The sequence below is a fragment of the Microcaecilia unicolor genome, unplaced genomic scaffold (genome assembly GCF_901765095.1).
Source record: "Microcaecilia unicolor unplaced genomic scaffold, aMicUni1.1, whole genome shotgun sequence".
In the NCBI taxonomy this organism is placed as follows: Eukaryota; Metazoa; Chordata; class Amphibia; order Gymnophiona; family Siphonopidae; genus Microcaecilia; species Microcaecilia unicolor.
The window spans coordinates 154,651-181,220 of NW_021963050.1; the positions used below are offsets into that span (position 1 = coordinate 154,651).

General features: G+C 40.8%; 1 protein-coding gene and 1 long non-coding RNA gene across 2 annotated transcripts in view; one reads left to right on the plus strand and one right to left on the minus strand.

The window, feature by feature from the left end:
• The window catches only part of LOC115458840 (sodium-driven chloride bicarbonate exchanger-like), a 241,773-nt gene that overhangs the window by 132,286 nt on the left and 82,917 nt on the right, over positions 1-26,570 (plus strand). The window contains exon 6 of the mRNA XM_030188666.1: positions 2,731-2,919. Within this exon, the coding sequence (XP_030044526.1) occupies positions 2,731-2,919 (189 nt within the window). The remainder of the gene's footprint in view (positions 1-2,730; positions 2,920-26,570) is intronic.
• On the minus strand, positions 583-16,318 carry LOC115458841. The gene is made up of 3 exons (XR_003940156.1): positions 16,307-16,318; positions 9,480-9,488; positions 583-662 (listed from the first exon to the last, which is right to left on the minus strand). It is a non-coding gene; the product is annotated as an uncharacterized LOC115458841 (long non-coding RNA).

Below are 26,570 nucleotides of genomic sequence, written 5' to 3' on the forward strand. Positions count from 1 at the left end.
TCCAAACTCAAATCCCACCTCTTTACCACTGCTTTTGACTCCTAACTCACTTACCCTGTCCTTTTTCCTCACCTCTTTATTCCCTTACCCTTAATTGTTCTATCCGCTTATCTGTCTTATCTAGATTGTAAGCTCTTTGGGCAGGGACTGTCTTTTGTGTATGGTGTACAGCGCTGCATATGCCTTGTAGCACTATACAAATGATAAGTAGTAGTAGTAGTACAGCCAAGCCCTGTTCCTGGTGTCTGCTACAGCCAAGCTCTGTTCCTGGTTTGTCCTCAGCCTTGCCTCAGATTCTTTCTGCTTTGTCCTCTAGCCTTGCTTATGTTTATTCCTGTTGCCTCTAGCCTTGCCTCTGTTTGTTACTCTAGCCTTGCCTTGTCTTGTCCAGTCTAGTCCTTACCTTGCCCTTGTCTTGCTTTTTTTGGGACCCAATTTTAACCTAGTTCCGTGTCTTGCTTTGTTCTGCCTGGGTTCCAGTTCTAGCCCTGTTGTCTTGCTCTCCTTGCCTCATCTGGATCTAGCTTCTGTCCTGCCTGTCTGCTTTGTCTAATGGTGCCTAGCCTTGCCTTGTCTTGTCCAGTACTGTCGGTATCCAGTCCTTGCCTTGTCTTTTGTCTTGCCTTTTCTGGACCTAGTTTTAACCTAGTTCTGTTTCTTGCCTTGTTCTGCCTGGGTTCCAGTTTTAACCCCCTTGCCTTGATTTCCTTGCCTTGTTTGGATCTGATCCTTGTCTTGTCTTTGATACCTTGTTTTTTCTGCCCTGCTTTGTTTAACCTTGCCCAGCTCAGCCTTGTCTTGCCCTGCTTAGTCTTGTCTTGGATCTTGTTCTGACTCCTGCTCTGTGCCAGCCCAGGGGACTTGTCTGCCACATCTCCGGCTGTGATCTAAGGGCTCACCTATCTTGAATTCGTGACACATCCATATACTGAATGTGGAGTCTGGGCAGAACATGGGTGGGACTCACATTCATGTGTATAACTTATAGAATTCTGTAAGTTATATGCATATCACTGATTCACACCAGTTGTTTGGTATATAAGAGGGAATCGCCTAAAGTGATTTGGGGGGGAATTTCCTATATCAAAAGGAACTAAATATCTTAACAACTAAAGGTACACTTACAATGGCAGAAAATCACTCAGATAGTAATTTCTCCGGAATCATTTGCAAGAAGTATGACCACATCTAATGTGACATGCAAGTTACACAAATATACTGAGGATTACCCAAAATACCAATATATCTATCTATCTATCTATCTATCTATCTATCTATCTATCTATCTATCTATCTATCTATCTATCTATCTATCTATCTATCTATCTATCTATCTATCTATCTATCTATCTATCTATCTATGTGTGTGTGTGGTTCCTGAGAAGATTACAGGTTAGCAGCTACATTAGGCCTGAGAAATAACCAATCCTTAGTGAGCAAAAGACAAGTAACTGGCTAAACCTGAACTATAGAGGATAACCCCTTTCACCCTTAGAAGTCTGCAGCTCCAGTGTCAGATGAGTGATGACAGGGATCTAGCTGATTCTAGCAAACCCACGTAGGTATCAGATTTTAGTCCAAAGAGTCCTTGTCCTGCTAAGACAGTTAGATTCTCAGTCTGGCAGAAGCTTTAAATGATCAGCTCCTGAATCTTTCTTTGTGCTGAACTTAGCACAGAACGATACAGTTCGTAGGTGTTACAATTCAGTCTCTTTCCTCAGAGAGATGCTCATGCCAACAGATCTTCCTCTCTTCTTTTCTCCCAAACAAGAATTCTGTCCAAGCCCAAAGTTGGCACTGCCCCAATAGTCCACAGGTGACGATCTGGGACCAATCTGGAACTGTATCCATCTGTCCAGCAGGTGATATACAATCCAAAATAATGAGGTGCCATTGGGCTTCCAGATGGTCACCTTATCAGGAATGGTACAGCTTCACACGAGATAGACTGGAGGGCAAAAGCAGGTGTGTCCTTGGATGTCAGCTAGCACAGTGCTTCCAGGATGTCACACAGAATCCACGCTGGTATTGTTAACAAAAGATAGTTCATGGCCTATCCAGCCCTCAGGCCTACAAAAGGTGAGTTACAGGGGACACTCTTACACATTTTTTTTATTAATCAGATCTAAATTTATTGCAATACAATTGTAAGGTATGTTCTTTTTCTGCAAGGTTTAGGCAATGAAACAGATGGATATATTCCTAGAAGCTGTGGTCTTGTTAATATAACCTGCGCTGTTCATTGATGATTTGTTGGAAGACAAGTTTATTTTATCTAGGAATTTGTCCAATGAAATGACATTGGAAGGAAATGACACTTTATGAAACATTTGGGTGTGTCAGCAAATTAGTTAGAATGGAGTTCACTGGAATCGAATCTTAGAGTATCTTCTCGAGGGCATGGGCCAACTCACTGATGTATATGGTTTCCAAGAAGCTAGGGTGACGTGGATTTGTGCTAAGACCAGATTTTCTAAGCATGCTTTTCATGGTAAAGCCTGCACTAGTAATGATTGTGGTTCCAGAAAAGAGCATTAATACCTATTTCTGCAGGTTCCCCTAATAGAGTTATTTCCACAGCAAATTCTGTTTATTTATTATTTCTAAATCATTGGCAACTAGATTGCTTGAGGCCTAAAAAGAAACAGATGTTGTTTGTTATAACCAAAAGACAATATGCATTTGTAATCGTACAAATAATGTACTATTTACTTATTTGTTTTTGAATAGATATGATTTTAGATCAGCAAGTGGCCTCTGGGCAGCTCAGCGAAGATGTTCGTCACAGAGTACATGAAGCTTTACTCAAACACCACCACCACCAAAACCAGAAAAAACTGAGCAATAGGATTCCAATAGTAAGATCATTTGCTGATATTGGCAAGAAACAGTCTGAACCACATTCCATGGACAAAACCGGTAAGCAAATACTCATATTTTTCACCCTGCTCCTGCACTGTGGTTTTAGTGCTGTTGAATGAAAGTTGCATTCGAAGTTAAAGTGGCAAAAAAACTGTGTACAGAGAGAATGCTTTATGGTTTGAAAACATGGGGTAAAGACAGACAAACTTGGGAAGAAATTGAGCAATATCTCTTTAAAATGTAAAAATGCACTTTTCTTCCTTAGCAAATAATGTACAGAATAATAGAGAATCCAGATTGATAAAGAAACCAATAAAATCAATCATGTTATACTTTACCAATACTATTCACACAAAATAATATAGAGGCTGATATTCAAAAGCACTTGATGTGGTCAGTGTTGGCATTGACCACACAAGTGTCTTTAAAAAAAAGCAGAACATTTGACACAATAGTGCTTCAGACATCCCTGTTCAACTAACTTATTGGCCATCATCTAACAAGAAATGCTCTCCAACCCCTCAACAATGAACAATGTACAGAGGATGCACATAATGAAATTTTCACTCATAATTACATAAATACATAAGTATTGCCACACTGGGACAGACCAAAGGTCCATCAAGCCCAGCATCCTGCTTCCAACAGTGGCCAATCTAGGTCACACATACCTGGCAAGATCCCAAAAAAGTTCAGTACATTTTATGCTGCTTATCCCAGAAATAAGAAGTGGATTTTCCCCACATCCATTTAATAATGGTCTATGGACTTTTCCTTTAGGAAGCCATCCATACCTTTTTAAAACCCCACTAAGGTCACTGCCTTTACCACATTCTCTGGCAACGAATTCCAGAGCTTATTTACATGTTGAGTGAAGAAATATTTTCTCCAATTCATATTAAATTTACCCCTTTGTAGCTCCATCGCATGCCCCCTAGTCCTAGTATCATTATTTTATAGACCTTTATCATATCTCCTCTCCGCCGTCTTTTCTCTGAGCTAAAGAGCCCTAGATGCTTCAGCCTTTCCTCATAGGGAAGTTGTCCTATCCCCTCTATCATTTTCATCGCCCTTCTCTGTACCTTTTCTAATTCCACTATATCTTTTTTGAAATGCGGCAACCAGAATTGAACACAATATTTGAGGTGCAGTCACACCATGGACCATTACAAAGTCATTATAATGTCCTTACTTTTGTTTTCCATTCCTTTCCTAATAATACCTAACATGCTATTTGCTTTCTTTTCAATAAGTTCCATAATGTCAATATATATATACTGAATAATAAAGGGAATAGCTCTGATCCCTGAGGGATGCCACTTTGTATTTTTTCCAGTCTAGTATCACTTACTTTAATGTGCAAGATAGACCAGATAGAAATTAAAGAAACTCCATAGCTTGAATTCTTATCATTACCAATCTCCTTAGTAATATGGCCAAAATTATCAGATGCCAGTGCTCCAGGCAGAAAAAAGACATCAAAAACTGCCCTCCCCTTCAGCTGTGTTCCAGCTGAAAGCTATGTTGATTGGGATCTAAATTGAATGAGTTTACAATAATCATGTAGTTGTCTTCTTACCACCTTACCAACCAATTTTCCCAGGAAAGACGGGTTGGAAATGGAGCAATAATTACTAACATTGGCACGTTCACTAGTACTATAACAAATCATTCTCATCCTCAATAATTCAAACACAAATTTCATGTTGCAAGGAAACGCCAACCACAGCTTTAATAAAGCATCAGTGGAACAGTCAATATATTCAGATGTCTGTCACCTCCCAGTTCCAAAACATTTCCAAACTTCCCACCCCACTATCCACATCCCTCAAGGGAACATTCTGATTGGACAATTTCATCTTAATTATGATGTAGATGGCCAAAATGTCTTAGCAAATAGCGAATAATCTGGCAGGTTTTTCAGTTATTTATTTATTTATTTGTTGCATTTTGTTTATTTACACCATTGTACCCCCAGAAGGCATTGATTAACAACAATTTGTACCCCACATTTTCCCACCTATTTGCAGGCTCAATGTGGCTTACATAGTACCATCAGAGGCATTTGCCCAGTCGGTGGATAACAAATACAAAGTTGTATAGTGATCGTATGAGGTATAAGTGGACGGTCGTGCCAAACCCCACCCAAAAATCCCCCAAACGCATGACAGTGATGCACTTAAACTCCAGAGGCTTCATAGTGCTCATCTTCTTTTATTTAAACTCAACATATTACTGGACATGACCATTTGAACACCCTCCATCACCAGAAGCTGCGACACAAACTCTTCGCCCAACAACTTCCAATTATAAATCCAGTGTATCTACTCCCTTTGTCCCTTGAACCAATACTGTGAAGGATGATGGAGTAAACAAATTGCTCCTGCTCAGATGCCTCCATGAGATCTTATGCATAAAAGTTTCTTTTCCTCTCTCAGACTGCTACTGAGATATGATGAGTCTGATCAAAAACAGACACCGATCAGCTCATTTGCCCCACAGTCACTGGGTAAGCAATAAATATAATTAGAACCACATCCCTTAATTCTGGCGGCTCAGCCATGTAAAGACCCCACCCTCAAACAAAAAAACAAACAAACTGGTGGGGGAGGGGGATTATGCCTAAGTGTCCCAGGGTCTAGGGAAAGTTTCTTTAAGTCTAATACTTTTTTGATTCAATGCTATTGGCGTTAATCCTTCAGACAATGATGCAGCAATCAGATCATGATAAATAATGGCTATGACCACATAAGCTATCTTAAGGTGACCTTCAGAGCAGCTATCAAGGACATTGGTAGTGGTATTCATAGACTAAAATTCCTTTACCAAATCTACTTTATTTTACTGTATGTCAGAAAAGGTCTCTGTTATCTGTCTAAATGGATCAAAAATGCTCATAGTATCCTCTTGTAATAGTGGAGACAGTGCATCCATAACTTCAAAAGTACATCTGGTCAAGCCATTGTGGTGCACCCCATCCCCTGAATATATTCCCCTCCTCTCTGACATGATCCACCCTGCTCTGTTGAACCCCTCGAGTTACAATTTCTCTCCCATACCCCACTCCAGTTTAGAACCCAATCCTGATCCTTCTCTCTGATCTGATCACCCTCCACACACATCATCCCCAGACACAACTGCACCCCCTAATGTAATGCCCTGCTCCCTGATAGAAAACCCGTCCCCTGGCAGAAAACCCTGCTCCCCTCAGAGCCCTGCCTGCCTCCACCCCTGATCTCCATGCACTGCCACCTAGTCTATGCTGGGATCTAAAATGGCACTGATGATCTCTAGCAGTATTCTCTTGTTACTACTGCTAGGGATCATCCTTCCATATAAGGAGATTTATTCTCAGTGGGATATAAATTAGGCAAAGTATAAATATTTACCGGACAGCATCGGAGCTGAAGTTCCTGAAAAATTATAACTTGCCAAAACACCAGTTTGTCCTTAAAAATAGTTAAAACGTCCCTTCCTCTCCTCTTTTCACACTGACAAACCTGTTGAAACATAACTGGTTCAGTAAACCTAGGTCTGTGTCACTAAGCTTTTTTTCCAGTTGTACTGACAAAAAAGGTCTAAAATCCATCTCTGAATTTAGTCGTCCAAACGGTGAGATGGTTGGCATAAAGAAGATGGTCCTTTTGATCCTCCTTGAGGAGACATTTGTCTATACCATCTCCTCTCCATGAGTTTGTGAGGACTTTAAAGACAAAAAACTTCAGGTCATCTATTGTATGGTTAGTGATGTTCTAGTGTTCCACAAAAGGTGCACCTTTGATATCTCGATAGATACAACTTCTGTGTTCAATTACGCAGGTTTTCACTGGTCTTTTTGTGTTGCCCACATAAAAGAGGTGACACAGGCAATGTATAATGTAAATGACTTGTGATGTGATCTGTCCTTTAATACCAGAGTTTTACCAGACTGTGGGTGTACAAATGATGAAACTTCCATGGCATGATGGCACACACTACATCTCCTATAGCTTGGTATTTCGCAAAGGACAGAAATCTTTCCTCTTTGAGAGGTTTCTACATATTGGTGGAGTGTGTTAGATTGTAACTGGCCATAAATGGTATATTATTTAGTTCTTATTTGTACCTTATTTATGCTTCTCTGCTTTTACTTGATATTTTATTTATGGTATTATAAACTTTGCCTGTTTTATTCATTGTAAACCACATTGAAATCGAGTATGTTTGGGATAATGTGGGGTTTAAATGTCAAAATAAATAAATAAATAATTGATAGAGGTTTATAAAATCATGAGTGGGGTGGAACAACTAAATAGGAAACAGTTATTTGCATTTTCATATAGTATTTATTTATTTGGATGTTGGTCACACCTTTTTCAGTAGTAGCTCGAGGTGAGTTACATTCAGGTACACTGGGTATTGGGACTAGGACTGCATGAATCCAATAAGTAGCTGATTTAAAAACAAAATGGAGGAAATGTTGTTTTTATTCAATGCACATTTAAGTTGTAGAATTAGTTGCCAGAGAATATATAGTAAATACATCTTCACAGCTGGTTTAAAAGGGGGTTGGACAAATTCCCAAAATAAATATTTACTAGTGATCAAGAAGGAATGGATTTACTCTTTGGGATCTGTTGAGTGCATTTTAGTGACCCAATTAGGATGTCATTTTGAAAATTACCTCAGGAAAAAGAATTAGCAGAGGCTTGATATTACTTTATTATTGAGTAATTTTTCTGGTTAAAACCACACATAGAGGGGCATTTTCAAAAGAACGTCCAAGTCAGAATTGGGATGTCCCATTCATAGCGTCCAAAATAGCTCATCTAAATCACAGCCATCTTTAAACAGGAAAAATGTCAGAATTTTGTTGTTCAAAAATATATGAGAGCATCCAAAATGAACTGCCATTTGCCAAAATAAAATGTCCAAATTATGAATGCCAGAAAACCAGGGACAAAAACGAGGGGCAGCCTAGTGGTCAGTGCAATGGACTTTAATCAAAGGCACCCAGGCTCATATTTCACTACAACTCTATTATTTAAAATGGTGATCCCTCCAGAGCCAGAGAAATGCCTATTGTACCCGAATGTGTACCACCTCAACAGCTCTCAGGTTTGCTAGTGTCTTTAATATTTAGGTACAGTAAGTATATCTGGAGGGCTCACAGTTTAAAGTGTAACCCTTGCTTTAAGTGGTCTAGGTGAGTGCCTAGACAATGCCTGTGATAGGTGGACAAGAGGGGAACATAATATTATTGGTTGGTTTGGGACCAGAGCAAGGCTCAGGAATATCCTGGCAGGCTGAAGCAAGCATAATACCAGACCTTAGATGTCGTGAATAACTTTGTCCACACCAGTTGTCAACTTGAACCAAAACAAAACCTTACTTTAGCTCCAATTGATGAAGTAAATACATAACCATCAAAAAATATACAGGTGGACAACTAATTTATATCAGTTTCTCTACTTTTTCTCTCCAATACAGAAAAATACATTTAGTGATGTTAGTTTATTATTCCCAGATAACAAAGTTATTATAGGCACCTTGATGGAAAACTACCACAGGCACATAAGCACATAAGCACCGCCATGCTGGGAAAAGACCCAAGGTCCATCAAGCCCAGCACTCCGTCTCCAACAGCGGCCAATCCAGGCCCCAAGAACCTGGCAAAACCCCCAAATTTAATAACGATCAATGGACTTTTCCTTCAGGAATCTATCCAGACCCCCTTTAAACTCAGCAAGGCCACCTGCAGTCACTACCTTCTCCGGCAATGAGTTCCAGAGTCTAACTACGCGCTGAAGCTTAACAACACTTTCCTGCAATCAGACTATAATACTCTGCAACTGGCCCAGGATATGTTGTTAAATAATAATGATGTCCCCCTCTGCCCAAGATGTAACCAGTCCCTTTTAGATGATACAGGGTTTTAGCCTGGATGGTATCCATTGGCCCAAATTATCTCTCTTTCTCCATCTGAATTTTACTGGGGTACAGTGATTCCCTATACAACCACACAGTGCCAGGCAGCAACTTTTCCAGTTCTGATTTTGATCCCAGAAATTCTGAATCCTTGTCAAAACAAGTGCCTGTTATGCTTTCCTGTGGGGGTATAGACACGCTGATTCCTCTAACTCAGAACACAATGAGACATGGCAGGAAAAATATGGACTCTCCCTGTGAGATGCATGATCGGAGGCGGGAGATGACCAAAGATTTGGCGGGCAAAACAAGAGCTTAAATTCCTTTGGGGGGAGTTCACTGCTGCCACCAACAACATCCTCCCAAAATCAAACCCTTCCTTCACTTTTCTCCTGTTCCAGCGACTTCCCCAAACCTCTGGAAGGTTCTAGTGCCAAGCATTTGTAGGAAACAAAATTTCAGCAAAATGGCAAACTAGGCTTTCTAGGGCTGCTTAAAAAATAAATAAATACTGGAACAAAATGCTGAAACAATCTGCAGACAGCCTGCTGTCATCGGTTGGAACACACTGAACCAGAAAAACTGCAGGCCAGGAAATACAAACACAGGCACCGGGGAACAGCAGGGACAAATTCGTGCAGTTAATATGTTGAATTTCTCCTGATGTTACAAAAGGTTTAAAAAAAAAAGAGTTGAAGTGGGATTTGAACCTGCGTCCCCTGTACTGACCACTAGGCAACCCTTTAGACCTGCTTGCTGCTGTATTCAGAATGCCCCAAATACCTGATGTTGTCAGGGAGCCTTGTTTCCCTTTCCAGTGTCACTTTCAGGGGTGAGGGAGGCAGATGGTAAGCACTGGGGGATTCATGAGGGGTCATGCCTTAATCCCAGTGGTCAACTACTCAATCAGGGCATGTTTTTTATACCCTGGATGTGATTGAAACAGTTCTAACTTAGGATACCCTTCATTTTTGACTTGTACATTTCTTCCCATCCAATTGTCACTGGTGAATGTCTTAAATTTGGGCCGTCTCTTGTCCCACCCCAAACATGCCCACAACAGGCTCCCTTGCTATTTGGATGAACTGCAATGCTGGATGTCCAAATTTTGCTTTTTGAAAATCAAGGTTTGGACATTTGAAAATGTATTCTTTTTCTGTATGAGTGGATGCTTGGTTCATATTGTAAATTTCAATAATAAAAAAATTATTTCAGTAATAAGGGCACTTCATTATTTTTAATATATTTGGCTCAATTTTCAGGGGCAACATTAAGCCTATTTAAAAAAAATGCTGACTATATGATGCTTAATTGATATTCTTATATGATATTGCTCTTGAAAAATAATCAAAAGTTACAAAGAAAAATAAATATATTTAGCACTGCTATACAGAGAAGCTGTGGAACTGAATATACATAGAAGTAAGTTACTTCCACCAGCCACATGTGTAGCCGCAATATTTAGCTGCAATACCTATAGCAATGTGGTTTAATATAGGAATACATTTTTTATAGACCTAAACTGAAATAGTGTAAGAAAGCTATCTGCCTGCTACTCAACCCCCGGCAGTCAGCGTTTTACAAAGTACTGGTCACTGGATGTTTCAAGGGCCCAGATATTCATCCCCAGCACATACCCAGGTATGAGCACTGAATATCCAGTTATTTAGTGGCCCCTGGAAGTTATCTGTGCTCTGATCATGGCTGTACAGATTCAACTTCAGCTTCAGAAGTTGGAGAATAAGGTCAGTGCTGGGCAGACTTCTACATTCTATGCCCTGAAAATGGCAAGGAGAAATCAAGAGAATAGAAGGAAGTGAGGTCCTACTAACTAGAAATCGTAATAATAATCCTCACATATATTCAGTGACTTAAAAGATATCTACTGAAAATTTAAAGTCACAAGGAGGAAAAAGCCTCTGCAAGCCAGGACTTTTTATGAAACCTGGAGGGGCATAATCGAACAGCAGTCCCAAATCGTATTATTGAAAAAGATGGCCGGCCTTCTTTCGTTTCGATAATACGGTTCGAGCCGGCCAAATGTCAGAGATGGCCAGCATTGGTTTTCGCCGATAATGGAAACCGATGCCGGCCATCTTAAACCTGGCAAAATCCAAGGCATTTGGTCGTGGGAGGGGCCAGCATTTGTAGTGCACTGGTCCCCATGACATGCCAGGACACCAACCGGGCACCCTAGGGGGGCACTGCAGTGGACTTCAAAAATTGCTCCCAGGTGCATACCTCCCTTACCTTGTGTGCTGAGCCCCCTCCCCAAACCACCCCCAAACCCACTACCCACAACTCTACACCACTACCATAGCCCTTATGGGTGAAGGGGGGCACCTACATGTGGGTACAGTGGGTTTTTGGGGGGGGGGGGGGTTGGAGGGCTCCCATTTACCACCACAAGTGTAACAGGTAGGGGGTGATGGGCCTGGGTCCACCTGCCTGAAGTGCACTGCACCCACAAAAAACGGCTCTATGTACCTGCATACTGCTGTCAGGAAGCTGGGTATGACATTTGAGGCTGGCCTAGAAGCTGGCAAAAAAATATTTGTCTTTTTTTTTTTGGGTGGTGACAACTGGGGGAGTAAGGGGAGGTCATCCCCGATTCCCTCCGGTGGTCAGTTGGGGCACCTTTTTGAAGCTTGGTCCTGAAAAAAAAGGGAAGGCCGTCAAGGCCGGCTTTCTTTTTTCCATTATTGGGTGAAGCCAGCCATCCTGTACCACGCCCCATCCTGCCTTTGCTACCCTACCGACACGCCCCCTTGAAGTTTGGCTGGCTCTGCAACAGAAAGCAGTTGGCACCGGCCAAAATCGTTTTTCGATTATACCGATTTGGCCGGGTTCAGGAGATCGCCGGCCATCTCCCGATTTGTGTCGGAAGATGGCCGGCGATCTCCTTCGAAAATAAGCTGGATAGTCACTTCAAGGCTTCAATGCAGTCATAGGCATAAAAATAAACTCCTTTGTGATACAACTAGTACTTTAAAAACTTTTTTATATTTTTATATTGAAAGCACAAGTCCAATTACCCATTAGCATAGCAGCATTCTCCAATTCTGCCTCTGCCTCTGCCGATGACCAGCGTTTTGATGGACTGTGTCAGGGAACGGCAGGGTCATTTCAGCTGCAGGCACCTTGAAACAAACAATGTACATTCCAGCATATCTCTTATTTTTAAAAACATATTTCAGTAGAAATCAACACTTACTGCAGTAATCAGGAACATTTTCAATGCTGCTTTACCAGGATTCGGTATTCCAAGATGGTGTCTGCTAAGTTTAAATAAACACCACCACTGAGCTTCCAATCATAGCACAGGATGGCGGGACCAAAAGTACAGATTCTTTATATAAAAAGAACCAGTTATTGTATCTGATCAATGCTGTGGGTTCCAGCGAATTTAAATATCCACCACTGCCCCAATTGTATCAGGCATTTCCTTCTGTCTCCACCATACATGTCAATGAGAAAAAAAATCATGATTCATTTCTCTACAATGATTAGCCAAAGTGGTATCTTTGAACATGGTAATTGTGCTTTTATGTTCTATCATCCTTATCTTAAAAGGACGTGATGTTTGTCCAACATATAATTTATCACATGGACATTGAATCACACCTACAAAAGATGTTTGACACGAAGGATCAATATGTAATTTATAAATTCTGCAATCAAGAGGGTTGTTAAATTCAGCTCCAACCATATTTATAGAACAGATCATACAAGCTGATCAAATTTGATGACCCCTTAAAGAGACTATATGCTGTCCCCTATTGGCTTGTACATCAGAAGGACATAGATGTTCTTTAAAGTTTCTTCCTCTATTGAATGCCATTCTTAACCTATGATTGGCGAGACCAGGAAGAGTATTAACTATACTCCAGTGACGTTTGAAAATCTTGACTACTTGATGAACTGAACTAGTGTATCGCAATGCACATGTCAAATACGTAGCATTTTTTTGAATTGACTACTATATACTGTACTTCCTTTTTTCAAAATATTCCTTTCTGGGTTTGATTTGTAGATGATATATTTTTCCTGTGAGATGGTCCAGCATATGGACTAGATAAATTTATCATTTGGTTGAATAGTTGTCATCCAGCATTGAAGTTTACCATGCAATGGAATTATACTGCAATATCATTTTTAGATGTAAAGGTGTTGAAGACTTCTGAAATGTTTCACACTACTGTCTTTAAAAAACGAACAGACCAAAATACTTTATTACAATATGACAGCTGTCATCCGATTGCTCTTAAAGACTGTCTTCCTGCATCACAGTTTTTTTCGATATAGGAGGCTCTGTTCCACTTTAGAAGAATTTCATAGACAGAGTAAAGATTTAAAGGATAAATTATATGACAGAAGTTATCCTGAGAAAGTAGTCACAAGAGCATACCGAAGATCAAAATATAATGATAGAGACTGGTTATTGAAATACATGCAACATGAAGAACCTGACATTGAAACTTTGACATGTATTGCAATACACTAGTTCACTATTGGACAAATTTTCGAAAGAGAAGGACGTCCATCTTTCGACATAAATCGGAAAATGGACGTCCTTCTCCCAGGGATGTCCAAATTGGTATAATCGAAACCTGATTTAGGATGTCCCCAACTGCACTCCGTCGCAAAGACGGCCAAAGTTCAAGGGGGTGTGTCGGAGGCATAGCGAAGGCGGGACTTGGGCATGCCTAACACTTGGACGTCCTTGACCCATAATCGAAAAAAACAAGGACTTCCATGACTAACACTTGGAAGTTTTCACCTGGACCAGTTTTTATTACAACTAAGGCACAAAAAGGTGCCTGAAATGACCAGATGCCCACCGGAGAGAATCGGGGATGACCTCCCATTACTCCACCAGTGGTCACTAACCCCCTCCCACCCTCAAAAGACATCTTTAAAAATATGTCGTGCAAGCCTCTATGCCAGCCTCAAATGTCATACTTAGGTCCATGACAGCACATGCAGGTCCCAGGAGCAGTTTTAGTGGGTACTGCAGTGCACTTCAGACAGGTGGACCCAGGCCCATACCCCCCACCTGTTACATTTGTGGAGGAAACAGCGAGCTCTCCCAAACCCACTGTACCCATATATAGGTGCCCCCTTCACCCGTAAGGGTAGTGGTGTGTACAGTTTTGAGTAGTGGGTTTTGGGGGGCTCAGCACACAAAGTAAGGGAGCTATGTTCCTGGGAGCATTTTATGAAGTCCACAGTAGTGCCCCCTAGGGTGCCCAGTTGATGTCCTGGCATGTCAGGGGGACGAGTGCACTACAAATGCTGGCTCCTCCCATGTCCAAATGGCTTCCATTTGGTCATTTCTGACATGGACATCTTTGGTTTTGAAAATCACCAAAAATCAGAAACGTCCACGTCTAAAGACGGCAAAATTTAAGGATTTGGACTTCCTTGACGGTATTTTCGAAATGAAAGATGGACGTCCATCTTGTTTTGAAAATACGGGTTTCCCCACCCCTGGATTTCTCCGTTTTGCAAGGACGTCCAAATCGCAACTTGACGTCCCTTTCGAAAATGCCCCTCCATATCAAGTACTAGTTGTGTTACAAAGGAGGTTTTTTTTAATGCCTATGATTGCATATGTTTCATAAAAAGTCCTGGCTTGCTGAGGCTTTTTCCTCCCTGTGACTTTAAATTTTTAGTAGATATCTTTTAAGGACTAATCAAGACCAGGTATACATATGAAGTATCACATACCATATATAATGAGTTTATCTTGTTGGGCAGACTGGATGGACAATACAGGTCTTTATGTGCCATCATGTAGTGCTGGTAACAGGATTGATATCAGGGCAAGTTGGGACAGCTTTTTATCTGAGCTCACTTGCCTGGATAACAAACTGAGCACTGTTGATAAATATCAGTGGTGCCCAGATAGTTTCCAGCCCTGCCTTTGTTCTGCCACCTTTCACCTCGGCACAACCCATGTGAAGGACAATTCAGTAACAGGATAGCTACAATTAGGTGTCCAGAGAGGACAAAGTAGGCGCCTATGCTATAAAGCAAAGTAAGTGCTTACAACTTTCCCTTATAGAATACTAGCATAACCAGGTATATAAGTGCATAGGCCAGCCAAAGAGCTGATGTGCTAGTGCGTAAGTGCTGTAGATACTCACACAACTTACAGTATTTTTACAATATATTATGCACATAAGCTTAGCCTTGCCCGTGCTCTGCCCAAGCATTACCCATGTGTGTACGCCCTTGCAATTATGCTCTGTGTAAGTTAAGTAAGTATTTATAGAATAGTGCTTAGGCAGAATTTTGAAACTTCTAAAGGCATGTGCACACATAGATGTATAAATGCCATTATTCTAAATATTTTGGACTAGGTTCAGTAAATGGTGCCTAAATTTGGGCACAGAAAATATTAACATTGAGCGCTGTTATATGAACAACACTCCGAATTGGGTGCTGTTTATAGAATAGTGCACTGGTTCCCAAACCTGGTCCTGGAGGCACCCCAGCCAGTCATGTTTACAGGATATCTACAATGAATATTCATGAGAGAGATTTGCTTGCAGTGGAGGCAGTACATTTAAATCTCTCTCATGAATATTCATTGTGGGTATTCTGAAAACCTGACTGGCTGGGGTACCTCCAGGACTGGGTTTGGGAACAACTAGAATAGCACTTAGTGCTGGAATCTGTGCCCAATTTTGTGTGCGAGGATTTACACCAACTGAAACCTGGCAAAAAAGTCTCATGCTTATTTAGGCACGGATCTCCTGTAGTCTATAATACAGTGAGCATCTTTAGTGAATGCCCCTGACCCACCCATGCCCCTCCCATGGCCATGCCCTCTTTTCAGTTGCACATAAAAAAATTTACACGCACACCTTTATAGAATAAGCAGCTAGCAAGATAAGCACATAAATTCAAATTGTTGACAGCGCCAATAATTGATTTAGTGCCCAATGATTGGCACTAATTGGCTCAGTACTCAAATTGTATGCAAAAATTGGGCATGCCCCTAACATTGTGCACACAATATTGACTGCCATTTATAGAATTTGAGGGTTTGTGCATAATGAGCACATAAATATTAGCACCTATGTTATAGCATTGCCCTCTTAGTGCTGAGGTGGTCTGACCAGATATTCAGTGGCACTATCTGGCTAAATGTCAATAAATTTCTGGTCAGGGGCTGGTCAGCAGGAGTTCAGGGCAGAAGCTGCAAATACAAGGAGGCGTTCTCAGGGGGAGGTGCAAGGGCAGGGCGTGGGTGTGTCCAGCATTTACATATATAACATACAAAATACTGTAAGTTACGCACCAAAGTTCCTCATTTAGGTGCACTTATTTATGTCAGCTATTGACATGGCATAAGAAAGTGCATCAAAATGTTGGTGAACAAATGCTGACTACTATAAAATCCAGATGCCATTATTATTTTTTTTTTATTTAAATTTCAAAATATTACAAACCAAGTAAGCCCTTATCATGAAAATAACCAATGGGAAAGAAAAGGATTAAGAAAACAAAATATCACCATTAGCTATACAGTCCATAATTTAAGTGGGGTGTACCAACACTATTCCAAGTAATCTAATTAAACAGAAACAACATAACTATGAAAACAGTCTGCAACTATAATATTAGACTAATAACTTCAATGTTATTCTCGACTAGAAGTGGAAAGAGCAGAAGACAGAGGGAGCGGATCTTTCCCAACTAAAAAACTAGATAGCTGCTGGGGTTTAAAGAAGACATCCTTAACCCCCTTCCATTTTATTATGCATTTGTGCACCCATTTGCAATAGTTTAGGCCTTATTAGGAGAAATTGTTTTCACCTCTTTTGAGTAGATCTTGCCACATCAGGAAATAAGTTAATTCTCCTAATCATATATTTTTCAAGATGCTTCCAACAAAATAATTTCAATACCCAGTCTCTTTCAGGATCTAGAGCAGTCAATAATTGATGTAGCAGGTTATTAATCAAATCATTTGATGTATCCAAAACTTCTATAACATTTAATGTATCAAATTGAGATTGAGGTGCCCCATCAGTCTGTTCTTGAGACTTTTTATTAAAAAGTGGAAAGTAATAAGCATGTGATACACTTGAGCGAGCAAGTAATTACGTTTGCGTATGAGACAGTATTGCATGCTTTAAGGTGCATTGGTACCTGGTGTTAGAATTGAAAGCTTGAGTGTTTAGAGATCATCCAATTTGAAGACTCCTGAGGTAGGCTGTTGTGGCCAAAGCACGATTTGTGGCGAGTCTTTGGATGTTTGAATAAATTGTCTGCATGATTTACACATCGTCTAGCTTCATTTTTGGTGTCACTTTTGCTGTATTTGTCTGATTTATATACTGCGAGGGACTTTGCTTTTCTGAGATACAGGAGGACATGCATTTTCAAGAATCTTCAATATTTCAAAGAAATATTTTTAAGCATATCCAACAGTGAATAAAGACGAAATGTTGGAAAGTTGATAAATCTTAGCCCGCCTTCTCTGTCTGTTCTCCAAAGATTCTGTTTTCCTTCTGATATTTAAAGAATTCTACATCATAACCACTGTCTCTTCAGAAATTTGTTGTACTTTAGTTTCCAGTACACCTACTCAATCATCTATTTGAAACATCTGTTGTTCCTAAGTAGTTATTCTGACAGAAACAGCAAAGATTTCTTGAGACAAAGAAACATTCTGAGCAGATAAGGTTTTTCAGGCAGAACAAGATCTTTCCTTATATTTTCCAAAGAAAAATAGTTAAGTCTAGATAAGTTCTAACTTATTTCAACCTGTGTTATCTGGGCTTGCCTTATAGTCTCAGGAAATCTGGAGGTATTGCAGGCTTCTTCAATTCTGTCTCCTCCAATGCGACCTGCTATGTGCTCAGTGTTTGTAGACTGCAATCAATTCCCCAATGCCGACAATACAGCATTATCTTCTCCTGTACTTAGAATGGTTACAACAATTTTTGTAAGGGCTACACCCAGAGATAATTTTGCATAGTAAGAGTGTTGTAGCTGATCAGGTTTAGTCCGCTGCTCCAGACTTAACGATGTTTCACCGCTTGAGAGTGAGATGGGCAAACTTTCCCTCATCTCCACTCCTAATGCTGGTATTGGAGCAGTCTCTGCAGGCAGACTTAGTCAGTGAAGATGGAAATCCATAGAGCCAACAAAAGGGGGAGAAGGGTCTGCAGGGAAAACCCAACTCTTGCCTTACCATTTGCCCATAAGGTATGAGAAGGAAGAAACAAAATTAACCTCATGACACCATTCTCACACCACAACAAAGCAGTGGGTAAAAAACCAGGAGTTCCAGAGTGAAGATGAACCAAACTTTATTAATCGACACAACATTGTGTTTGACTCGACACAACGTTGTGTTTCGGCCAAAGGGCCTACATCAGGAGTCTACAAATAAAAACAATATATAAACAAAATATAAAAGAATATAACACTAAAAACAAATGAGAATACATATATAATCTGAAAACTGTGCAGATATCAAATGAGAAAATAAAGAACAAAACAGCTAGAGCATTTATATGTCATGAAACATGAAACATGAACAAAACAGCAAGAGCATTCATATAACATGAAGCATAATAGTAAATTAAACCTAAAACATATATATGTCAAACTGAATGACATTGATATGAGTAAATACTTCCATTTTCTAAAAAATGAACATACACAAAATGAAACAATCCAGAGAAAAAGTAGGACAAACCTAAATACTTGAGTTGAGACCGATAATGATGATCCAGAATTAGCAATGTTGTAAAATACAGTCTGTATTGTAGTGGTCTGTGAAAATAGTAAAAAGCACACTACAGTAACTAAACAGAAAGGGAAAACCACTGTAAAGTGAGACACTGCCTGAAGACATAAGGAAGTGCTGTTTTGTTCTTTATATTAGCTTTTCACTTTAAAATCACATCACATTTGCATAGCATTTAAATTTTAAATTTTATATTTGTTATATATGTTTTACGCTTTATTCACTTTCAAGATGTTCATGTTTCATGACATATGAATGCTCTAGCTGTTTTGTTCTTTATTTTCTCATTTGATATTTGCACAGTTTTCAGATTATATATGTATTATCATTTGTTTTTAGTGTTATATTCTTTTATATTTTGTTTATATATTGTTTTTATTTGTAGACTCCTGATGTAGGCCCTTTGGCCGAAACACAACATTGTGTCGAGTCAATATACTGATTAATAAAGTTTGGTTCATCTTCACTCTGGAACTCCTGGTTTTTTACCCACTGCTTTGTTGTATTGTGACTATCCGTGGGATTTCGTTGGGTTCTCCACGTTTGTGGATTCTCTACTACCATTCTCACACCACCACTATCTTAGGCATGCCCCACAAATAACCATCCAGATGCCATTATATCTTGGTGCCTAATTTTTGATGTCCATTGTAGAATTTCTCACTTGGAACAGAGGCTTTTGGTTGAAATCTTGTCTCTTCTTTTTATTTATGTCTGTTGACCTGGTATTGTCATACGCCTTTTAGCTTCTGCTAGAACTCTATTGTCCTACAGTGCTGTAAGCCATTTAAAAGGGGTAATTTTATAACTTTGTTTAGATGCCGGAGTGTGCCTATGCTATAAAGGAACTTAGGTGCCTATTTTCTTTTATAGAATACTAGCATAATCCGGAAAGGTGTGTACAGGCTGAGTGAGAAACTGCATTGTTTTCATCCACTTAGCTGTGAATATAAGGCAAGGTAGATTTTTAGAAATGCAACCCCCCCCCCCCCCCCCCCCAACAAAAAAAGAAAACAAAAATTAAAGCAAAGAAAAAACCTCTCAAATACCGTGTTCTATATTCAGGTCAAGGCAGTAGTTATTGTAATTTTAGTTTGCTTAGATTTAGTAGGGCCCTATATGTTTGAACTATAATCAAACAAGGAAGAATATGTTGAGAAGGGGAATACTTATGTTTTTCTTTCCTTCTTTCTGAGTTAAACTTGTAAATGAATTGTGTTTGCTTTTCATCAGGGCTATGAACATGAGAAGGACAATTCTGTAACTGGGCATGTGCAGTTATGCATGCCTTGTTCCTGTAATTCCTGAGATAATTGGCTCTTAACACACATATGTGCGCTATGCACTATTCTATAAAGGAGCTTATAAGTGCTATTAGCATGTAAGTGGCAAAGGGGCATACACATGTGTAAAGTATGGGAGGGGCATGGATGTGTTTCCAATTTACTCACAAAATGGGTCATCCTGTTATAGAATTGCCTCCTAAGATTTTACATATTGGCAAAGTTGTATGCATTCATATCTGGTACTTATTGTTTGTAAAGGTCACCCTTAGATCAAAATTTCATTATTTCTTTATGTTTCATTAACTCTTTTCTTCCAGGCCTACTAACTGCAAACAAGCTCTATTAACTCCCACCATCACTGTTGTGAGATTGTTGACATGTGATGTATATTTAACCCTAATCTATGTATGTATAAGTGTTTTGACATTCACCTTTTTCTTTCTTCATTTTACTTTGTCTCTGTTGTCTGTGTTTCTAACAGGCTCATCTCATCTCTGTACCTCCCTCATCTCCTATCCTTTGGGCTCTCTAAGAGTACGTTGACAGTTTCAGAGGTAGGGTGAAATCCTATCCTCCTTGAACGACATAGTAATATAAATAGTTATCCATGCCTTCATCCCACTTTTTCTAGTGTTTTGCTAATGAACTTGTGTATAAATTTAGAATGTGGGCATTCTTCATTAAAATCTCTCATACTGTTCATCATTTAAAAGAAGAATTATTAATAATATATTTTAATAAATAGAACAACACCTGTTTTGTCATAGCACATGATGGATAATTCAATAAACATATTAGGTACAGATATTACACTTGAGAAAAATATTGTAATGCAATCCAGGAAGAACTATTAGGTCATAAAGGGTGCTTCAAAAGTATTAAGAGAGGATATGTTAATGTTGATGAAAGCACCAAAGCTGCAAGACGGGAGTTATATTTGAATGCAGGTTTATCTTTCCTCTATCATTGACTTTGTCTAATGATGAAATCTCACTCCATGGGGCTCGTTTTCAAATCACGTAGACTTACTAAGTTCCATAGGTTACTATCGGGCTTATTTTCGAAAGTGATCGCTGGCCATCTTCCGACATAAATCGGGAGATGGCCAGCGATCTCGGAAAAGCGGTATAATTGAAAGCTGCTTTTTTGACAGCATCGCCACTTTCCCGTTGCCTCGCCGGCGAAAGTTCAAAGGAACGTGTCGCCGGTGAAGTGAAGGCGGGACATAGGTGGGCATGGGCGTGGCTACCAGATGGCCAGCTTTCGCGGATAATGGAAAAAAAAAGCAGCGTTAAGCAGTATTTCGCCGGCTTTACTTGGTCCTTTTATTTTCACAACCAAGCCTCAAAACGGTGCCCCAACTGACCAGATGACCACTGGAGGGAATGGGGGATGACCTCCCCATAGTCCCCCAGTGGTCACCAACCCCCTCCCACATGAAAAAATAAAAATAAAGCACTTTTTTGCCAGCCTGTATGCCAGCCTCAAATGTCATACCCAGGTCCCTGACAGCAGTATGCAAGTCCCTGGAGCAGTTTTTAATGGGTGCAGTGCACTTCAGGCAGGCAGACCCAGGTCCATCCCCCCCCCCCCACACCTGTTACACTTGTGGTGCTAAGTGTTGAGCCCTCCAACCCCCCCCAAAACCCACTGTACCCACATGTAAGTGCCCCCCTTCACCCATAAGGGCTATGGTAATGGAGTAGAGGTGTGGGGAGTGGGTTTGGGGGGGATTTGGGGGGCTCAGCACCCAAGGTAAGGGAGCTATGCACCTGGGAGCTTTTTTTGTATTTTTTAAACATTTTTAGAAGTGCCCCCTAGGGTGCCCTGGCATGTGAGGGGGACCAGTGCATTACAAATGCTGGTTCCTCCCACGACCAAATGCCTTGGATTTCGCCCGGTTTGAGATGGCTGGTATTTTTTTCCATTATCGCTGAAAAACAAAACCGGCGATCTCAAACCCAGCGAACTCTGGCATTTGGCTGGGCTAAACCGTATTATCGAAAAAAAAGATGGCCGGCCATCTTTTTCGATAATACGGCTCCGGCCAGCTGTTGAGCCGCCGCCACAATCGCCGGCGACGTTCGATTATGCCCCTCTATGGGACTCATTTTCGAAACAGAAAAACATCCAAAAAAAGCACAAAGCAGCAGATGGATGTTTTTCCTGCAAAAACATCCAAATCTCTATATTTGAAACACATTTTTTAGACTTTTTTCTATGCAGTCCATCTGCAGTACATCCAGATTACAAGGGTGTGTGTCAGGGGTGTGTTGGATGCAGGATTTGAGCGTTCCTAACACTTGGACATTTTTCTGCCATAACGGAACAAAGCAAAAATGTCCAAGGCTAAAACCTAGACGTTTTGGGCTAGACCTGTTTTTATCATGATTAAGTTACAAAAAGGTGTCCCAAATGAATACATGACCACTGGAAGGATTGATGCATCACACCCCTTTACTCCTCCAGCAGTTGCTGACCCCGTAAAGACGTAAAGGAAACAGTACATACCAGGGACAGCTTCAGAAGTTATGGCCAGTCCTATTACAGCAGCAAGCTGGTCCCTGGAGCAGCCTAGTGGCCAGTGCAGTGCACTGTAGAAAAGGGGACCCAGGTCTATATCCCACTCTAACGTTACACTTGTGGTGGAAAGTGTAAGCTTTCCAAAACCTACCAAAAACCTACTGTACCCACATTTAGGTGACACTTGCAGGCATAAGGGCTATTGTAATGGTGTATAGTTGGGTACAGTAGGTTTTTGGTGGGTTTTGGAGGGCTCACCAAATAATATAAGGGGTTAATGGTGAGATGTATACCTGGGGCCTTCTATGTGAAGTCCAATGCAGTGCTCCCTGGGGTGTCCCACTGCTTTGTTGGATTGTCTGTGTGGCCAGTTTACTAAGAATGCTGGCTCCTCACTGTTGAGCTTTTATTTTATTTTATTTTTTTGAAAATGGTAAAAAAAAGATAGACACACTGAACACAACATGTAGAAAATGGTCATTTAAAAAAAAAAAAAAGATTCAAAAATGGACATATTCGCTGCTGGATTTTTGGACATTTTCCACAAAATGCCCAAAGTCGGATTTGGATGTCATATTGAAAATGCCCCTCCAAGTAACTTTGTAAGTCTAAGTGCTTTGAAAATACGCCTCCATATCTCATTATATCTCATCTTTCTATAATTGAGTCATAACAATAATGCTGTTACCATTTTCTTTTCTGCTTTGGAATCTTTGCTACCAGATATGTATTGGCAGGGATGGTTATGTGTTCTATGCTGTATTACTTCAGTCTCTTCTTAGAGTGAGTGCCAAAAAATGGCTTCTATTCATTTTATGTATGTATAATAATATTACAAACTTGGTGCAACCTCATTGGCCAATTTTTACTTTCAATTTATGCTAACAGAGTTCAAAAATTATTATTACATTTTAAAGATTGTAGATTGCAGAAACAATGTGAAGGAAAAATTTAAAAAATATATGTAACAGGACAAGAAACTAGACACAGCAGGAACCAAGTTGGGAAACAGGAGCACAGAAGCAATGACTCAGCCCTGAACCTGCCTGGAAGTAGAGACGCCCCAGCAGGACCAATCAAGAAAAGATGCATCCAGACAAGATACAGGAACACCCACATCCAACAGACACAGACAAGGCAGAAGACCCATCTAACAAGATACATAACAGATGGAAACAGAAGAGGGAGGCTCATGCATGGCATAGGCAGGGGCAGACTGAGTGGTCTGGAGCCCTGGGCACTAACGGTGGTCTTGGCTTCCTGCCCAGCCACTGCCCAACACACCCCCTACCACCATGCTGCTGCCCCCCTACCGCCGCAGCCGACGCCCCCGCTGCCCTGATTCTACCTGAAGGGCCCTGGTAGTCTAGTGGTCTCTGTGGGGGGGGGGGGGGGGGGGGAAGCATGTTCTTTCCTGTCCGATGCACTGCCACTATTTACTCGCCTGCTGGCGCCACCACGTTTTCAAAATAGCGACCGAGACTTCCCGTGGTAGTCTTGTGGGTCTCAACAGTCTTGCGAGACTTCTGCAGGAAATCTCGGCTGCCATTTTTAAAGTACAGCAGTGCCAGACAGGGGGAATAGCAGCAGCATAATGGGAAGGAAAGAACATGATCTCCCCTCACAGAGGCAACTAGATCACCAGCGGCATGCCTTTAAAGGTAGGACCAGGGAGAGCTGTATTGTGTGGCGGGCATCCAGGCAGAGCCTCTGGGCCCCCTAGAGCCTCTGGGTCCTCAGACACTGCCCAGTTGCCCGAATGGTCAGTCCACCCCGGGTATAGGTCTAATCCTGTTCTGTGCTTCTGGTCACAGCACACAGGAGTAGGCAGCCAGTCTCAGGAGCCATTGCACAAAGTCCAAAAAGCAGAGTCAGGTGGCATTTCTGCTTCAGCAGCTTTCTCTATTTCAGCCCTTTGCCAGTTGCAGATTTTAGGTGAGGTTTATAGGCCAAAGTAAGACAAATAGAGCCAAATTCTATATCTGATGCTAAGAGTTATACACATTAAATAGGGCACATGCCCAATTTAGTGCACATAACTTAATTGAGTAACGAGCCAATCAGTTACGGCAATAATTAGGATTTACACACATATTGTATTATATAACGATGTGAGCATAAATCCTAATGCACATACATATTTGGGGGCATGGATAGGGGCATTTCTGGGGGCGTTCCCAATTGTTATTCACGTTGATATAGAATATGGACAAGCTGAGCCTAACTATAGGGAAAGGGAAGGGAAATGGGTCTTGATTTACCACCTTTCTGAGGTTTTTGCAACTACATTCAAAGCAGTTTACATATATTCAGGTACTTATTTTGTACCAGGGGCAATGGAGGGTTAAGTGACTTGCCCAGAGTCACAAGGAACTGTAGTGGGAATTGAACTCAGTTCCCCAGGATCAAAGTCCACTGCACTAACCACTTGGCATTTAAGCTTGCTCATAGCAGGCCTAATTGCAGGTGCCTACAATTAGGTGCAGTTTATGCCTAAGCGTGATTCTATAAAGGACACATACTCTATATAGAATTGTGCTAACCACATTACATTTTTGGCACCGATTTTTAGGCACTACTTATAGAATATATCCCATGGAGGGGCATTTTCGAAAGAAACATCTAAGTTGGGATTTGGACGTCTTTGTAAAACGTCCAGATCCGGAGGTGGGGAAAAGTGTATTTTCAAAAAAAGATGGATGTCCATCTTTCGTTTTGAAAATACCATGGACATCCTTAGATTTGGATGTCCCTAGATTTGGACGTCTTTGAGTTTTGGCAATTTTCGAAACCAAAGATGTCCATGTCAAAAACGTCCAAATGCAAGCCATTTGGATGTGGGAGGAGCCAGCATTTCTAGTGCACTGGTCCCCCTGACATGCCAGGACAGCAATTGGGCACCCTAGGGGGCACTGCAGTGGACTTCATACAATGCTCCAAGGTACATAGCTCCCTTACGTTGTGTGCTGAGCCTCCCAACCCCCCCCCCCCCCCCACAAAACCCCACTACACACAACTGTACACCACTACCATAGCCCTTACAGGTGAAGGGGCACCTTTATGTGGGTACAGAGTGTTTCTGGTGGGTTTCGGAGGGCTCACTGTTTCCTCCACAAATGTAACAGGTGCGGGGGAATGGGCCTGGGTCCACATGTCTGAAGTGCATTGCACCCACTAAAACTGTTCCAGGGACCTGCATGCGCTGTCATGGACTGGAGTATGACATTTGAGGCTGGCATAGAGGCTGGCACGTTATATTTTTAAAGATTTTTTTGAGGGTGGGAGGGGATTAGTGACCACTGATGGAGTAACGGGAGGTCATCCCCGATTCCCTCCGGTGGTCATCTGGTCATTTTGGGCACCTTTTTGTGCCTTATTCATAATAAAAACACGTCCAGGTGAAAATATCCAAGTGTTAGTCATGGACGTCTCTGCTTTTTTCGATTGTGGGTCAAAGATGTCCAAGTCTTATGAACACCCAAGTCCTGCCTTCACCATGCCTCTGATACACCCCCTTGAAATTTGGACGTTCTTGCGACGGACTTCAGTTAGAGACTTCCATAATCGGGTTTCGATTATACCAATTTGGACGTCTCTTTCGAAATGAGCCTGATGGTGTTCCCAAAGTAGAGCAACTATCTAGGATAAAGGGATGTGGTGAGAGAGGGTGGAGAGGAAGCTGAAGCACAGTCATGAAAAGATTGAATAAAGGTTAATATAAAATTATTTTTTTTCTGACATATTAAAACATAAAAATGTAGTTTATTTATAGTACGGTAACATATTGAATGCAAAATACTTTCTCTGCTGTGTTTTAAATACCTGTTAGTTTCATGGTTTTAGTTTATTTTACAGGCCAAATAGTAGTTCCTATTTACCTGTTCTACTTCACTCATGATTTTACCGGCATTTCTCATACTATATATGCTGTGTGCATTCTCTTCTGTAATTTAATCTTTTCCCATTGGGAAGCTGTTCCATCCCCTTTGTCATTTTGGTTGCCTCTCTCTCTGTATCTTATCTAGTTCCACTATATGTTTGTTGAGATGTGACAACCAGAATTGCAAACAATATGAAAAGTGCAGTCATATCATGGATTAATATAGAGGCATTATATAATCATTTTGTTGTTATTCTCCATTCTTTTCTGAATAATTCCTAATGTTCTATTTGCTTTTTTGCCCGCTGATGTGTATTACTTCAAGATTTTCACCATACAT